The 18,021-nt window shown below is 40.4% G+C and overlaps 3 protein-coding genes across 3 annotated transcripts; all 3 read left to right on the top strand.

Moving 5' to 3' along the window:
- Positions 1 to 1,670: 1,670 nt before the first annotated feature.
- MONOS_12558 (uncharacterized protein) lies at positions 1,671 to 10,368 on the top strand (the record flags this gene model as incomplete). The annotated part of the gene is made up of 1 exon (XM_067865188.1): positions 1,671 to 10,368. One exon carries the CDS (start codon positions 1,671 to 1,673, stop codon positions 9,927 to 9,929), a length of 8,259 nt encoding a protein of 2,752 aa, XP_067732142.1. The 3' UTR covers positions 9,930 to 10,368.
- Positions 10,369 to 10,924: 556 nt separating this feature from the next.
- Positions 10,925 to 11,996, top strand: MONOS_8112 (putative short chain dehydrogenase; the record flags this gene model as incomplete). The annotated part of the gene is made up of 5 exons (XM_067878497.1): positions 10,925 to 10,992; positions 11,069 to 11,207; positions 11,279 to 11,534; positions 11,615 to 11,707; positions 11,791 to 11,996. The coding sequence occupies 5 exons, from the start codon at positions 10,925 to 10,927 to the stop codon at positions 11,994 to 11,996; spliced, it is 762 nt and encodes a 253-aa protein (XP_067732143.1).
- A 3,724-nt stretch (positions 11,997 to 15,720) lies between these two features.
- Positions 15,721 to 16,911, top strand: MONOS_12546 (uncharacterized protein; the record flags this gene model as incomplete). The annotated part of the gene is made up of 1 exon (XM_067865175.1): positions 15,721 to 16,911. The coding sequence occupies one exon, from the start codon at positions 15,721 to 15,723 to the stop codon at positions 16,909 to 16,911; it is 1,191 nt and encodes a 396-aa protein (XP_067732144.1).
- Between the last annotated feature and the right edge of the window lie 1,110 nt (positions 16,912 to 18,021).

Below are 18,021 nucleotides of genomic sequence, written 5' to 3' on the forward strand. Positions count from 1 at the left end.
GCTTTGTAAGCATCTTGTGTGGAATTAATGTGAAAGTTAGTTCTGATTCTTGCATTGGAAAAAGATTGGTTGAAAAAACAGAAATAAACAGTCATTTTTCAGACTATAATGCAAATTAGCAAAATAACAAACGTCGAATACTAAGATATGCTTGCACAAATAACACTCTCAGCGAACCATCTAATAGCTTTTTTGTTTAATAATCGAATAAATCAAATAAGAAAAATAACAACACACTTTTTTTGTCGCCTTAGAATAAAAAAGGAAATATGCAGAAGTTTCAGTGAATGATCAGTCATTTCAGCAAAAAGCAAGTTAACCTCTTCTCACAACGTATTTTTTGCTATTCAAAAATGCACTTTGACACATTGATGCTGCTTGAAATAAGCACAACTATGAGAAAAAGAGAAACAAATGGAAGAAGAAGAGAAAAAAGATGATGAAGAAATAAAAGAAGAAATAATTGAAAACGGAGAAAAAGAATAAATTGAATAAAGAAATTTCTTCTTATTTTTCTTCATCTTCTCCTTCTTTCACACAGAAAACAATACAAAAAATGAAAAGAAAAAGTTAAATATTCATTTTCTTTACCGTTTTGAAGAAAATGATGAAGATGAAAAGAATTCTTCTCAAAAATGATCGAAAAGCATACGAAAGAAAATTTTCTTCTGATTTTGCAGGGGAAATGTTCGAGATACAAATGGAGGAAGATTTGAGGAAGAGGAAGAGGAGGAAGAGGAGAGTTGGGAGAATTGCGTGGGAGAAAGAAAAAAGAAAGAAAGAAAGAAAGAGAGAAAGAAAGAAAGAGAAAGAGAAAGAGAAAGAGAAAGAGAAAGAGAAAGAGAATTAGAAGGAAAAGAAGAATGAGAAGGAGAAGGCACTTGGGATATGAAATATGGAGTTGTGGAGTGTAATGTGAGATGCTTTGATGAAGTGGTACGAAATGGATATTGAGTTTCAATGGAAGATGGCCATGTTGAAGCGGGCGGAAGCAAAGGAACTGGTGAAATAGAAGAGGAAGAAGAAGAAGATGATGAATAGAACAATTCTTATTCATGAGAAAATTTTCTTCGAGCATTTAGAAAAACAACGTTAAAATTATCTCAACTTATCAAATCCACATCAGCAGCAATGATATCCCAAAAAACTTCCATTCCAAATCATTGCGCTTTATAAAAAACAACAATCATTTTGATTTCTTTCATAAATCTTCTCCAGTTTTTTCATTAATTTTTTATTTGTTTTCAAAACATAAAATTTAATATTATTATGGTAATAACATAAAAAAAAAAAAAAAAAAAAAAAAAAAAAAAAAAAAAAAAAAAGTAACAGTGAAGTAAAGGAAAGTCAGATATATTCATGAATAGCAAAATTATGAAAAAAACAATCATTTCAAAATTTTCGACAAATGAATAATTTCTCAACCGACAATTTGCACTCAAAAAATGTGCGTCGCAGAGGCCCAACGTTTTGTTCCCACTTATCTAAGTTAATGTTGTTCATGAGATATTTAAATGCATATATTTTTTGAAAATTTGAATAAGATAACCCATATCTGATAATATTGATCAATGTTATAAAATAAAAATATCAAGAAAACAAGCATGCTGCTGCGTTGCAAAGGAAGAGCAGGAGCCTTGCTTTTCGCAAGTTTTAGTGTTTCAATAATTATGCGTTCAATTTACTGCAACGAAGAAACGGGCTACAAAGCAGATGCATTCAAAAAAGCTGATTTTCAAGATTATAGCATTGGGAGGTTAGGAGAAACTCATGAGGCAAGCAAAAATGCGCCCTTTCCGCACAGAGTGGATGCAATCAATGCGGCGAAGTGTAATGAGCTGCAGGAGTTTGATTCATCTGGGTGGTCGCAAAATACAGAAAAGAGCATAAAACGATTGCAGGAGGATTCAGAAGGGGCATTTGATCATAACTTTCTTGCTGGCGCACTCAATAATGATATGAACAAGTGGAGCTGTGTTTGCAGCAGAATGACGGTTCTGAACTCGTCGTTGGCAGTTGAGCAAATAAATATTATCCAGAAAATCACTTCTTCCATTTCTGTGAGAAACGAATTGTCCAGATTGTTTGTTAGAGATTGCATTATAAGTGTGGGGACAGAGACGGAATCTTCTGCTTTTGAGTGCGCAGGAGGAACAATACTAATGGAGAATATATCTTTGCGAAGGACTTTTCCACAGCAGGCGTGGCCATCTCTTGTCTCAGCAAGCCCCTGCTCACTTCCTTTGACAGGACATGTCCATATTTTGAGCTGCACATTTTCTTCATTTTGTGCCTCGCTTGCGAATCCGTTCATTGGAGATGTGGATTTAACATTTGCTTCGGCTTCTTTTTGCAGCTTCCACAATATATCTGTTCAGAGCAGCAACAAAAACTTTCCACAAAAGCATTCTTTGCAAGAGAGCAAAATTGAAGGCTGCGCTGTCACTGATTGCGTTTGCCCGTTTTATGGAGTTCTCATTTCTGGCTCTCGTGGATGTGGCTTTGGCTCCTCGAACACTTCTTTCATTCGTTCGAGAAACACCATTTCTCATCAGAACTTCACGAATAGAGCGCAGTCATTTTCAGAAGGAGAAATCAAATTTGAAGATTGCAACTTCACCGAGTGCAGCGCTGCTAATGGTGGTGCAATTTTAGTTTGTGGCAGTGCAAAGCTCACTGTTGGGAAATGTATTTTTTTAGGATGCTATAATACGTTTTCAGATATGTATGGTCATGGAGGTGCAATTTTTAGCGATGGAAGTGATTGCAACATTGAAAATTCTATTTTTAATAATTGTAGAGGAGCGAGAGAATGGACAATTGGTGGAGCATTTGCTCAAATAACAAATAATTTATCTATTGTAATTGGCTGTTCTTTTGAAAATTGTTCAGCAATTTATGGAGGAAGTGTTGCTTGGGATGAAGGAGTGTGGGGATCACTTTTCAACTCTGTATTTGAAAGCAGCAGAGCACTCAGATGTTATGCCGGAACAGTCTTTCTTCAAGAACCAAGAACTGATTTTGAGATATCAAATTGTTATTTATTAAAAGGAGATGCTCCAACTGGCGCAGGTGGAATAGATGTATCTTATAATGATTATAAAACGAATCTCAAAATCAAATTTTGCTTGTTTGAAAACAATACAGTGCAGAAATCTACTCACGCAGCAGATATTTTTATTGGACCTGGATTTAGCTTGGCCGATGCCTCAGTTCAGATATTGCAATGTTTGACTCTTTCAACGGCCCAAAGAAAAGTTGTGCAATGCGTCGAATATGCATGGGACTGCGGAGACAAAGGTGTTGCATATGACTCATATCTGCCAGCTCCTCAGTCAGAAATACACATCAGCAATTCCGGAAGCGATGTGAACACTTGTGGAGGAACAGATTCAGAATGCCAAACAGTGGAATATGGAGTGACAAGATGGAAAGAGCAACTAAATCAAAATGTTTACATGAACGGAGAAGAATTTGAAGAAGACATGATTGACGTTAAGTGGAGAAATATCGTTCTCAGCGGAGCAGAGAACAACTCATCTGCAATAAAGTGTCGCGAAGCCTCGTCAAACGACTGCTTGATCTCCATTGGGAATGGTTCGCTGAATGCAAAGAGGATTTCCTTTGTTTGCGTGTTCAACCGATCTGCAATTGCAATTGGCTGCTCTGGGTTGCTTGAGCTGGAGCTGTGCAGTTTCGCCAAAAGCTCCCAATCAACACAACCATCAACAAAATCCCTGATTCAAGTTGAAGAAGGTTCGTTGACGATGAAATTTGTGAATGTCTCTGGGTTTGGATTTTCGCAAGGCTGTGCAATTGCTTTGTCGGATTGCAAATCTGTCTCTCTTTCGAATGCTTCTTTTTGGGATGTTGAGAGCGAGCAGAACGGAGGATGCCTGAATGCTGTTTGGAGCGAAGGGTCAGAGAATGGTTGCGAAGCTTCAATAAGCGGATGCATCTTTGAGCATTGCGTTGTTTCTGGGGATGGAAATGGAGGTGGGGCGCTGTTCCTCTCGCTGCCAAGCACATGCACAGCAACAATTTCTGGATGTTCGTTCGAAGAGTGCGAGGCGCCTTTCGGTTCGCAGGAGGGATTCGGGGGAGGGATCTTTCTGGATCTTGAGCACTCAGATGCAGGATTTGCCATCACAGCTCCTTCTTTTTCATCAGAAAAGCCAAACAAAGCGAAGCATGGAAACGACTTGTTTGTTCAATCCCCGAACCTGAAGGAATCGATCACGAGCGAAAAGCTTCCTTTTGCTTGTTCATTGGGACACAGTTCCTTCGACGATTTGCGTGGGTTCAATGGAAATGATCGTGAGCATTCGATTCCGTTGGTTCTGTTTTTTGAGGAAGTTGGAAGCACAATCCATGTTGGGAGCGAGGATGGAGCTGATACTGTTGTGTGTGGGTTCTCTGATTATCCGTGCCAATCGATTGATTATTGCGTGGAAAGACTGGCAGAATTGAGTGCAAAAACAATAGCTATCGTTAAATCAGCAACAATAGAAAACGAAATGATGCTGCACAATGTGAACTTGAGATCATCAGATGCATCGAAAGCCGAAATCACTTGCATCAAATCGCTGAATGCTCTGAATGGAAAAGTGATGGCAGCCACGGGGAATGCATCCATCGAGTCAATCCGCTTTTTGCTTCCTTCTTCTTTTGATGCTGAGATCGAAACGTTAATATCCTTGACTTCTGAGAGCAACCTGTCGCTGACAAAGTGTGCATTCGAGATGCAGCAGGGCGAGGTCAGCCAGATAGGTTACAGGCTGTTTCAGATGAGCGGAGGAATCCTCAATATGGACAACTGCCAATTGAATTCAGCGAATCTTCATCATGCGCCTATCGCAGTGAGCGAAAACGCAGCCAGCACCCCAACAACGATTATTTCATTGAATGTGAAGAACACAGACATCAGCGATCAGCCTCTCATCGGTGTGATTCCATCATCAACATCCAAACTATTGAACGAGGGAACAACGAGCGACAAGACTGTCTGTCTTACACAATGCACTTTTTCAGGGATAGCTAATGGCAATGCAGACAGCGCTGTGTTTATTTCATCCTCAATTTCAAGCCATGTTGAGTGCTTGCACTGGAATGCCACGAATGCCAAAGGCACCCAGAGCATGGAGGGAGGCGCGATGAAAATTGTTGTTGAGGCACAAGGTCAGTTTGTGATGGAGAACGCCACATTTACAAAATGCTGTGCTGAAAGTGAAGCAGGTGGAAAGGGAGGAGGCATCTATTTCGACTGCTCGGCTTCCGATGCGTTCTCCTTCCAGCAGATAACCTTCGATCAGTGCTCTGCAAAGCACGGGAAAAACGTGTTCTTTCTCTCGTCAGACCTGAACGTTTCCATCACAAAGCAGACATTGGCATTTGAGGTTAGCGAGACAGCAAACGATACAAACTTGTTCGTGGGGAACGACACCACAAAAACAAACTTCGACCTGTGCCGATTTCTGATTGGATTCTCTTCTCAGGAAATCTATCTCAGCAAGAACAGTGGGTGGGATGTTCTGCGGTGTGGGAGTGGAGAAGAGCCATGCGCAACAATGGAGTATGGGCAGAAGCATTTTCGTGCTTTGGAAGATCCGGCGCAACCAAGCATGAACACTTTCGTGATCGTCGATGAAGCTCAGGTGAACAGCGAGATGGACATTTCAAACGTCTCTGTAACTTCAGTTGATGCCAAGTCTCGTCCTGTACTGACTTTCGGAGCAGCCATTTCGCCTCAGAACGGAAATGAAGAAGAAGGCGATTGTGTGCTTGCAAACGATGGAAAAAGCTCCTTGATGAACATTGAGGTCTGCTGCGGGGATGGCTCTGGGTGGAGGCAGACGAAGCTGATAAGCACGGCTGGCAGCTCCTTTGCTGCTCAAGGCTGCTCCTTCATCAGCGTCTCCTCCACCGCCATTCATTATTGCATCGTTGCCTGTCTGTCTGGAACATGCGAATTATCGAGCTGTTCATTCAAATCCATCCAAGCCGAAAGTCACATTCTGATGGTGTCGCATGGCAGCAGCATTGACTTGACAAATGTTTCGATGAGCAACATGGAGCTGATGGGCAAAAGCATTGTGTCTGTGCTGGGGCAGGGCAAATTGCAAGACGAGCCACAGGAATTGAATGAAGACAAAGGCCCGACAGTTCAGCTGAAATGCTGCACACTTTTCTCGCTCCTCCAAAGTGCACCATCTGAGCCATCCGTCATCAGCTGCACAGGCAGCAAGCCTTCCAGCGTGTCTGTGCAAAACACGTCGATCAAGAATTGTGGAAGCAGCCAGAGCGAGAGCGGCGGAGGAATGATGATGAAATTGAGCGAAGGAGGGTTTTTTGAGATCCGTTTTTCCACAATCTCAGGCTGTTTCTGTTCGGCGACTGGAAGAGGAGGCGCGATATTCCTGGACTGCTCTTCGATCACAAGAGATGGCCTGCTTCCTTTCCTGCTGAAAAACACCACGTTCATGGAGAACAAAGCATTTGTGGGAAGAGACGTGTATGTGAAATGCGCGAATGTGAAAACTCAAATAGGCGCCGAGCTGTTTGAGCTCGATTTCAGAGCGCCGTTTGTCCGGGATCTTGCGATGTGGGGATGCACAGCACCCGACTATAGCGACGAGCAAGATCTGTTGCTGCTTGTGGTTGTGTATCAGAGCGAGACGATATTTGCATCTTCTTCAGCGGACAATGCCTCTGACACGCGCCAGTGTGGTGCAATGAGCGAACCGTGCATTTCGCTGAATGTTGCGCTGCCGCACATCATTCCTTCAGTTTACAGCAATTTGCTGATTGACAAAAGCGCTGAGGTGACAGGGGAAGCAAGCGCTTGCGATGTCTCGATCAAGTCGCTGGATGCAGAAGGCGCCAGGGGGAGTGTTGTGCTGAACAGCAGCATCGGAAGCAAGACGAAAAGCCTCGTTTCGTGCTCGTCGAGAGTGAAAATGGAATTTCTCACGTTTTTGTTTGGGAGCGCTTTTTCTTCTCCTCATTCCAGCTTGTTATTGCTGGCTGATGGCAACTTGTCTATTGCAGATACAGCATTTGCTCAAGAAGATTGGAATGGAAACTCCGAAATGAGACTGAACTGCTCCATCGTTCTCGTGGAGAATGGCAGGCTATCGATCAACGGATGCACTTTTGCCTTTCTCCGCCTCGGTTCTTCGTGCGTGGCAGCAAGAGGGGGGCAATATTGCTCATTTATGAACTTGAACATTTCTGATGTGAATTGTGGTGTGTTATTGGACTTCCGCAATTTGACAAACCTCTCAATGCAGCAGGTGCTTATTTCCAGTTGCGCACTTGAACAATCCGCCCTTCTCCTTCACAACTGCAAAGACTCTCAGCTGCAGAAGGTTCAAATCCTAAATGCAGAGAGCAAAGCAAGTTTGATTGCGTTTTCCTCAGACGGTTCAGGAGATCATTCAAACATCCAGTGCTATCATTCGGACTTCGATGCCATATCTGTGCTGTCTGGTTCTTTGCTTTCTGTTGAATGTGCAGATGCGAATGTCGAGATGAATTTCTTGTCCATTTCGAACGCGAAGCTCAGAGAAGGATGTGCAGTGAGTGTGGCATCAAATGCTTCAACATTCCGGCTGAAGCAGTCATCATATCAAAACATAACGAGAGAATCATTTGGTCCGTGCTGCTTGGCTGCTTCGTCTTCGTCTTCGTCTTCGTCTTTATTGGTGGAGTTGGAGAACTGCACCAGCCACAAATGCATCTCATCCTCAGACAAAGGGAGAATTGCGACTTTGACGGATTTAACGGATGTTAACTTATCTTCATGTTCGTTTGACGGAGCAACAGGCGAGCAACAGTTTGGAGTCAACGAAGATTCACTCGATAATCTGTGCCGATGGAATGGGTCGATGGTTGATCTTCAGAATTGCTCCGGATTGATGAAGGACTCGACGCTGGCAAATTCAGAAAATGGAGGGCTTTCCTTATCAGGAGGAAGTGTGGAGATTGAGAAAGGAGAATTCATGAACAACAATCCATCAATAGCGAATTATGGATCGGCAAGGCGGAATGTTTTGTGTGGAGACTCAGCAAAATTGAAAGTGATGAGTTTGAAGGGAGGGGATGGATTGAAAGACAACACCTCGCTGTGGATATTGGATAAAGGATGCACACTGGAAGGAATAGCGAAAGAAAGGGCATCTGCGTTTTTCATCCCGAAGGTGGAGAGTGTGACATCGGAAAAGTCAGGGGAGAAGGTGGACGTTGTGTTCAGAGGATCGGTTCTCCTTCCGTGCAACCTCTCGTTCAAGACCGTTGCAGCGATTGGGGATGAGGAGGTGGTTGAGAAATATTTGTTTGATGCAAGCGGTTTCATATCAGAGGAAGAGGTGCATGGGTCTGTTCCTGCCAAGATAATTGAAGGGGTGCCAAGTGAAGCAGAAGTGAGGGTGTGCATTTTGTTTGGAAAAGTCAATTTGCCATCAGCCACTGATTCATTTATTCTGAAGAACAGAAGCAATTCTGAGCCAGATGGAGAAGGAAATCTTGTTGAGGGAGGGAAAGAAGGAAAATCATGGACTTTAATAATTGCAGTTATATTTGTTGTTTTGTTCTTAATAGTTCTTGTTGTGTCAATTGTTCTGGCTGTTCGATGGAGGAAACAAAAGAGAAGAACAGAAGAATTGGAGATAATTGTGGAAGACAACATCAGAAAAGATCCGAAGCTGATTGAGATGGTGACGATGGAGATGTCACCAGAAGAGCAGTGGAAGAGAGCTGAGAGAGAAGCAGAGAAGAAAAATGAAGAGAGAATTAAAAAGAGAATGAATGGGAAGCAGATGGTGCATTCAGAGTCAGAAGAGTATTTGCTGTCTGAAAGCGGATCAACAGAATATATCTTGGGAAAAGACTCAGACAAGATTCCTGAATGGATGCTGGAGAAGGTGGATGAAAAAGAAGAAGAGATAAGGAAGAGAACACCATCGCCGTCAATTTCTTCAACTTGCTCAACTGACACATCAGACACAGATACCACTTTTGTTCGATCAGAGAGTCTTTGTCCAACCACCTCATCGATGTCGAATCTGGTGGATGCGATGGCCTGCTCATCGCCTCACGAGAAACTGATTGTAGACTTGAGGGATTCTCTGTTCATGCTGCTTCATGGGCGGAACGAGAAGAAAGAGATGGCGATCGGCACTTTGGAGGAGAGGGAGCAGACAGCTGCGCAGATCCTATTCTGGGTGGCGAATGGAGCAATTCACTCGTTTGACGAAATGGAAAATGAGCTGCAGTCATTGAGCAGTCTTAGTTCGCTTGTTGTGCTGTTCTCAGAGCACATGGTGATCTGCATTGTCCTCCACTTTGACTGCTCCTCAGATGATTCAGACTCGTCGTCCATTTCGTCGTGTTCGATTGCCACATCAACGTCTGACTGCTCAAGAGCGAATAGAAATGGAAGAGGGTCGCCTCCTCCGTCGTCTGCGTTTGAAGAGGACGACGATGACATAAAAGAGTGTTTGCGGTGGAAGGCGCCTGAACTGCAAATGAACAAGAAGATGGGGGCAACGAAGAAGTCAGTGGCGTTTTCGATTGGGATGATGCTGTGGGAGTGCCTGACGCTGGAGATACCGTTTGGGGAGTATGCGGCCGAGCTGGCTGGGCAGAATATTGCGAATGGGGAGAGGCCTGTGCATGGGGCAGAAAGGGATTCGTCGTTGTTTGAGTGTGTGAAGTCGTGCTTGAGCCAAGAAGCAAAAGATCGGCCGAAGCTGATGGAGTTGAAGCGGGAGTTCATCCAGCGATTTCCGCCGGGGGCGGTGATTGTTACGATTTCAGATGCGGTTGATTATGAATGCTTTTCGGGTTGCCAGAGAGAAAACGAAGAGAGCAAAGAAAGCGATGAGTCTGGGAGGAGCAATTCGAAGACACTGCTTGTTAATGGAAAATGAGCTGGAATGGGGAAAAAAATTATATATCTGTTTTTTTTATTAAAGTGCATTTTGCATTTTATCTTTTGCGTGTGTGTATTCAACAATTTTTGTTTTTTCTTTTCTTTTCTTTTTTCTTTTTTTTATTCGTTTGGCATATTTTTCGATTTTTTGTTTCATCCTTTTCGTTTTTTATCACGAAATGTCTTCTTTTGTTGATGTTAACGAGTGTTATATATCTGTATGTACCTCACAATAATTATTCTTGTTCACTCTTCCTGTGAAACAATTAGCACAAACACACCACCAGCTTGTTGAGTTGGGAAACGTGTCAGTTATCTTGAAATGAAAATATTCATTTCGCAATAACTGCGATATTTTTCAATTCATCAGAAGTATTTTTATTTTCAAGAGAAATTCTTCCTGATATTTCTTTTTTCAAAAGAAACAACAGAATTTGCAATCGAATAAATGATTCATTTTCAACTCACAAAAACTCATTCGCTCTCATGTGAAATTCAACGGGAAATTTAAAAAAAAAAAAAGTTGAACTCATTGGATTTGAAACGGATTTTCAATAATTCTTTTCCAAAAGTGATTTTTCCTTTTCTTTTTTTTTAATAAAAAATCTTTTTGATTTTTCAATTGTGGATTATTTTGCCGATGATATATTTGAATAGAAAGCTTTTAATCCAACAAAATTCTTGATTTGATCAGTTCATCCAATAATTAAATGCTTCAAATATTTCATATTTTATTTTCTTGTTGTGGCTTTGTATTTTTGGTTTCTGTTGCTGCGTATCTTCTTCCCCAATTAGCCATTTTATTTGCGAAGGAAACAAATTTTGTCAAACGATATGGGCGTTCGTGGGCATTTATCACAGGAGGTTCGTCGGGAATCGGACTTTCGCTTGCGAAAAAGCTGGGTCGACAAGTATTTTGTTGCTTCTTTTTGAATGCGCCATTGAAGTGAAAGAGTTGAAATTGGGTGCTTATGAATCATTGTTCCGAAGGGAATGAATCTTATCATTTTATCAGAAACGGAGCAGAATCTGAAAAATGCCAAAGCAATTCTCAACAATTTGTGTGTCAAATTGTGATTTTATTTTGTGATTTATTTTGAAGATTTTTCTTCTTCTTCTTCTTTTTTTTTTCGGAAGGTTCCCAACCATCCAAGTTTGTTTAATCTGCGCAGATCTCTCAAAGGATCCAAACATTTTGGCAAAGACAGTGCTGAATCAGATTGACGGGCTCGATATCAGCGCAATTGTTGTGAATGCTGGATATGGATTATTTGAGGTTTGACACAAGGAAACATCCGAAATTATATTTTCTGTCTTTTGAAAAAAAAAATGATGGATATCTTTTAGAGTGCATCCAATCCGAGTGCATCAACTTTGCACATGTTTCACTCGAACATTGTTGGGCATCAGCACCTTATAAATGCGCTTTTCCCCATTTTGGCGAAGCGAAGGCCTCATTTTGATGGAAGGAAATGGCGCAGAGGATGTGTGATATTCACTTCGTCAGTGACAGGATGTTTTGTGAGCCCTTATAACGCGGTGTACTCAGCAACAAAAGCATATTTGGATCATTTTGGTGAATGCTTGTCTTTGGAAGCTTCATGTGTGCATCCGATTTCAACTTCCACAGTCCATTCTTCTCGTCTTTTCATGCTCTGTTTTTCAAAATTTTTAATGTTTCAGGCTTGAAGATAGATGTTGTTTCAATCCGTCCAGGCTCTGTGAAAACGAAGTTTCATGACAGAATCCCGCGTTTTTTTGTTATGGATTTGATTAGTGTGCATTTGCGATTGTGTTTCTTTTTTTTCAAAAAAATAAATAAATAAATAATAATAATAACAATTTCTTGATATTCTCAGATTTATTTCAGCAATCGCCTGATGCAGTTGCAAGCAGAGTGTTGAAAAGTGTTGGAATGTTTGTGAAAGTTGACTGCGGAGTTTTCGCTGTACTTGTTGAATTGATGAACAAATTGGTTGACAGAAACCTATACATTGCGATTGCACAAAATATTTATCCATTCATTCCTGATATTAAGAAATTATTTGAAGAAAATGGCAAATGATTTAATAATCTTCGAAAACGTTGTGAAAGCTAATTTTTGTGTTTTGTGTGAATGCTTATTTCTCAAAAGAAATTTTCTTTTTTCTTTTTTCTTTTTTCTTTTTTCTTTTTTCTTTATTTTTCTTTATTTTATTTTATTTTTTGTTTGTGCATGCGTGTGCATGTTTGGTCATCTGTCTATCGAAGCATCTTTTTTTTAGTGGATGCAACAATTTTTCACACGGCAAATGATCTTCAAAGTTCGTTTGAAAGCCATTGAGAATATTCGATATCCTTTGAAAATGCTGTTTAACATTATTTCTTTGAATGTTTTTTAACGCCTTTGGCAACGACTGGAGATCATGAAGAGAAAAAAGTTAACACAAAAAACACTTTTGTTTCTGGATGAGATCCAGATAGCATCAACAATAATTCTGGTCCTCTTCTTTCATTTTGTGAAGACCCACATCATTTGCTTTCATGTTCACAAGAAGAATAATGGTGTTTGATTTGCAAGTCTTTTCACGAATCGGATTTTGCTGTTTTGACGCTGGCTGATGCAAAGCCAAATGCAATGCACGAGAAACAAATTGACTTTCGCTGGAGAAGCACAGATGGCATTCAGAGCAATCGGTTTTGGCGATGCATCCAGCAAAAAGAATTGAAAGACGGAAAATGAGAAGTGTCGATTGGAGAAAAGGGGCAACGGCCAATATTGTTGAGCATCGGGAAACGCTGAATGCGATGAAGAGCATGGCTTTGAGCGAGCTTTTTATTCAGCAGAAAATTGGAGAAGACGGCAGAGGACAAAGAGAATGAAAAAGGAAGAAAAGATTGGCTGAGGCTGATTATTCCTTCCCGAAGCCAGAATGAATGCGCCAAAGAGTGGAGATTCGCAGAAAGGAAAGCAGAAATAACACAATGAGTCGAGTCTGCGAAGTGTTCTAATGAAGCAAGAAGAAGGCGAAGACGCGAACAAACGAGTGGATAAGCCAATATTTCCATCTGAACAACTCGATTTCTGAATGATTGGAGTTGCCTCAATCGTTCGACCTTTTGATTTTTGTCTCTGTTTTTTTGGATTTCATATTCGCTTGAAGGCAACAAATTGAACTTTCAAATTCTTCGGAAGCCTCAAGATCTGGAAACAAAAATACAACGAACTATGGATGACTGTTGTTCCGCACGAAGAGAATATTATATCAACAGGCTTCGGGGCAAAAGAGTCATGAGAAAATGTGATTGAAGATGAATTGTATTCCGCAAAAGAGGCAATCAAAAGAGAGAAGGAGAGAAAGAGGGAGGTGAAGCGGATTCGCTGGGAAAAGGAGAATTGGCAGGTGGGATGCGAATGATTGTGAAGAAAAGGAAGAAGGAGACGCGGGGGAGAAGGAGAAAAGACAGAAGAGAAAGGATGGCAGATGGAGGGAGGGGAATGAGCAAAGAAGAAACATTTGAGTGTATTTTTGCCGAGGAAAGTGGGACTGAGGAAAATGACTTGGATGACGACAAAAAAGGAAACGAAAGAGAAAAAGGGGAGGAGAAGAGGAAGCAGAGAATGGTGTGGTCCTGAAAGGATTTGAGATTTGCAATAGAGCGAATCAACAAACGCAAGGAGCATGTTTGCTCCTCAATAATGAGTATTGTTCACGATTTATGGGTGGTTTAAGATCTAACTTCGCCAATACTCAAATTCAAAGAAGATCTTTATTGTCCGCAATAATTAAGAAGAAACAGCCTGTTACAAAAAATACAGAGACAGAGATGGAAAAGATTTGGATCGATTTCTGAAACTGGGAAGAAAGGAAAATATTATTGAAGAACTTGGTAAGTTCTGACCTTGAAATACATCATCTGTAATGGAAGGAAGTGCACAGCCAATAAAGACGAATAGAGAGCCGCGCATAGTGAAAAGACAATACAAGAATAGAAGCAACAAAACAGAAAACTGAAATTATGATATTTGTGAGATATTTATGCAAAATGAAGATATGAATTTCAATATATTTTCAAAGAAAATGAAACTACAAAATATTTTGTTCATTTATTAGGAAAATGAGCCATACATGCAGTGAGATATAGGAAAATTTAGAAATCGCAAGATATTTCGAAAATTAAAGAAGATATGGGTGATTATTTTTGAAATCATATCTTTTTTCGGAATGTTGATTTTTATAAAATTGTTAGTTTTTTGAAAGAAAATTTTGATTCAAAAGAGGAAAAGCATGAAAATTGTTTTTAAAAACTAATGGTTTTTCCGAATCAAAGATTTAAATGCATTCAACAAGCCTTTTCACTTTTCAATTTTTGTTTATTGATATTCAAGAAATATTTTTGCACCGAATTTTTTGTGTGAAATAAAATGATTTCAAAAATAATCACCCATATGGGACAAAATATTTGACTTCAGGCATTTTCATTGAAAAATTATGTATATTTGATGAACTTTTTGTGATCAAAAAATCTGAAAAAAATGGGTTTATTTATTGAAATACATGTGAGGTCACAAAACATTATGTGATCACATCAATGATGTTTGTTTGCAGTAATGAAAAACCAATTTATTTCGAAATCTGAGAATGATTGATAAAGTTATGAGTGAAACAAAATGTTTGTGCTTTGTGCAAAAAAAGCTTGAAAGTCCATATTTTCCCCCATATGAAAAGAGATAGAATAGAAAACCGTGTTATGCCGCGAGACAAAGAGAAGAGAGAGAGAAGACAGAAAAAAATAGAAACGCAATTAAATTGAGATTATTATGAAGAGAAAACTCAGCTTATTAAATCAACTTTAGCAAAGGAAATATAGACAAACTGTGTTACGAAACAGCATGACAAACAGAAACGATGAAATATTATTGATTAATAAAATGAAAAGTTACAATGTTTATTTACGGAGATAATCACAAATATGAAACCGCGAAAGATAACGAGACAGAGAGAAAAGAGATAACCGTGAGATGAAACGAGATTATTGTGGAGAGGGAAACCGCTTTCTATCAAAAGTGTTTGAATGAAGAGAAAGCTGAGGTTGCTGCGAGATAAGGATAAAGAAAGAGATGGAAAAAAATTTCGAACTGATTAAACGAACAGAAACAGTGCATAAGAACGAGATATGTGCAGATATAATAACAGCGAAATATCGTGAGATAAAAATAGAAGTGAAAGCACAGTTGAATTGCGAGGATGAAATAGAACAAGAGACCACAGAAAATTCCGAGATGAGGATATAGAAAGAAGTCGCACAGCACAGTGTGACGAAAATGGAGGAAGGCTCCGCTTATTTCCGCGAAATGAGAACGAAGAATAAGATGATGTGCTTGAAGGAAATCAAGAGAGGAATAAAGAAAGCTTCTGGGATTGTAGTCGAGTACACAAGAAGGAACTATCAGAATGGGGAGCCTAATAGAGTTATTGAAGATCCTCACGAAGGAGCAATTGCTCAAACCTTTATAAGCAGAAGTTGAGGGACGGAGTGGTGAAGTCCGTACAGGAGTCGGAGGTGAAGTGGTTCAACCCGACATTCATGGTGATAAAGAAAAACGGAAAGTGGAGAAAGATTCTAGATTGCAGGGCGCTAAACGAGGAGGTGCAGGGAAAGCATTTCAAGATGGATTTCCAGGAGACAGTGGTGGAACTCCTGGAGGAGAACGATTGGATGACCACTCAGGATATATCGAGTGCATTCCAGCACGTCAAAGTGGATGAACAATTCAGTCCCTATCTGTGCTTCAGCTTTCAAAGTTAATGCTACGTTTTCGTAGTGATGCCCTTTGGAGCAAAAGACGCGCCCAGTGTTTTTACGAAGATAATGAGACGGACGGCGTCATATATCAGAGAAAAGTGGAGAGTGAAGCTAGTGATATACCTGGACGACATTCTCCTCATGCATCCAGACAGGGATGCATTGAGATTGATCACACAAGAAATAACCCAGATCTTGAGGAGTCTGGGATGGATACATTCAGAAGAGAATTTGAATTTGTAATCAACAAGGAGTGTGTAGTTCCTGTGATTGCTTTGGAACTCGGAAAGGATGGAAGTGAAGCTCCAAGAGAGGAAGAGAGTGCTCTTGCTGAAGGATGTGCATACCTGGATAGCACATGTAAAGAAAGGGATGAATCACAGAACAAGAGACTTAGCAGCACTCCTCGGGAGGCTGAATTTTGTGAGACTGCAACACCCACCAGCAAGCTTGCAGATGACGCGTATTCAATACGTGCTGAAACAGACAATAGACCGCGGGGGATGGAAGGGGACGGTAATAGTCAGCCCAATGATACTGGGAGAATTAACACATTGGAGAAAGATACTACAAGAAAACAGACCAAGGAGTCTGAAGAGAAGGAACAGACCTGCGGTACTAACGACGAACGCTTCAGAGCTGGGATGGGGTGCAGTATTAACAATACAGAGGGAGAACAAAGAGGAGAAGATATATGTCCACGGGAGTTGGACCCTCCAGGAGAGTGCGTTAGCGATAAACGAAAAGGAGTCCAGAGCAGTGTTGAGAACTTTAGAAAGGAAATGAGCATGGCTGAAACAACAGAAGATAGACCATATTCGTTAGATGACAGACAATATGTCCACGAGATGAACAACACAGAAGAAGAGGAGAGTGCCATCGCTTATTCCAACACTGAGAGCACTAGAGAAGAAACTGAACAGCCTGGACTTGATAAAACAAACAGAATATCTCCCAGGAGAACAGAATATGGAAGCAGATGCATTCAGCCTGATGGCGAAAAAGCCGGACTATGCACTGAGGGGGGAAAAAGTCTCAGAGATATTGCAGATAGTCGCACCGAGAACACAAGATACAATTTCAGAACAGATTACGCCGGTGCCCTGTGGAACTATTTGGAAACGATCCTCTCTGAGAAGGTAGAAAGAGTGATTGAGCTGTTGTTGAACAAGATAGTACCAGTCTGTTATTGAGAAACATAGAGTTAACATTATAAGAGATGAGAAATGATGACTAGAATTAACTCCCATGAAAAATAACAAGCGTTAGACTGGAGAATATATATATTTATATATAAGTTGGAAAACCCTTTCATGCATGGAGAGAATTCGTTGGAGCGAAGGACATGTCAGCAGCAATATTGAGTAACCCAAATAGTGAAAGAGATACAGGGAGAGTGCTGCGAAGATTTAACAATTCTTGGACAAGTTAAGTGCTGATGATTCTGACCCCCTCACAATCAAAGATGCCAGGTAGATAATGGCACAATTTTTTGAAATTATATCCAACAAAAATGTTTCAAGTGGAGAGAAAAATTAAACTGAGAGAAAAGTTATTGAGTCCATTAACCTTTTCAGAGAAATAAAGACGAAGGAGAAAGATATTAATTCATCTCTTTAAACTCACGAGAGAGTTAAGCAGAGAAGGGGCAAACAATATAAATCAGTGTGGGTTTTCACAACTATGACAAAAGGGGAATAAACCACATACAACTCAATAGACCCACAAGCACTCCAGAGGAGAGCCCTCATCCTCACTATTATTTTTGCAACTTTAGAGCCAGCTAAGCTGGAGAGATTGAGAAGGAAGAGTTCAATATTAAAAGAGAATACGGTATTTATAGAAGTGCAGATAAAAATAACATTAAGGAAGACTATAAAAATCGATATTAACAAACAATTTAACCCACTCATAGATGCAGAAGAAGCGCTCCAACGAAAACTGGATTTTTCCGGGACAACTTTAAAAGATGAACACGTGTGGTTGATATAAAAGAATGTGAGCCTGCAAATATGCAGAGAATAAAAGAAGAATTAGAAGCTACTCAAAAAGAGTATGAAATACACAATCTTTTGACCGTGTTCTCGATTAGACATAAGTTATAATACACATACAAGGACGAGAAGGTTCCGATTGGAAAGCGAGCAATTCGTACTCAAAAGGGGAGCCAGGATCAAGAGGGACACAAAATTTTAAAACTTTTAACCTGTTCAAGATATGAAATGGATCCTGTTGACGATCAACATCCAGGAACCCTCTCTTGGAGAAGAAAAAAAGTTGGAGATGGGAAGAGAAAGGAAGGA

The sequence above is a fragment of the Monocercomonoides exilis genome (assembly GCF_001643675.1).
Source record: "Monocercomonoides exilis strain PA203 chromosome Unknown scaffold10-1930038, whole genome shotgun sequence".
Taxonomy (NCBI): domain Eukaryota; phylum Preaxostyla; order Oxymonadida; family Polymastigidae; genus Monocercomonoides; species Monocercomonoides exilis.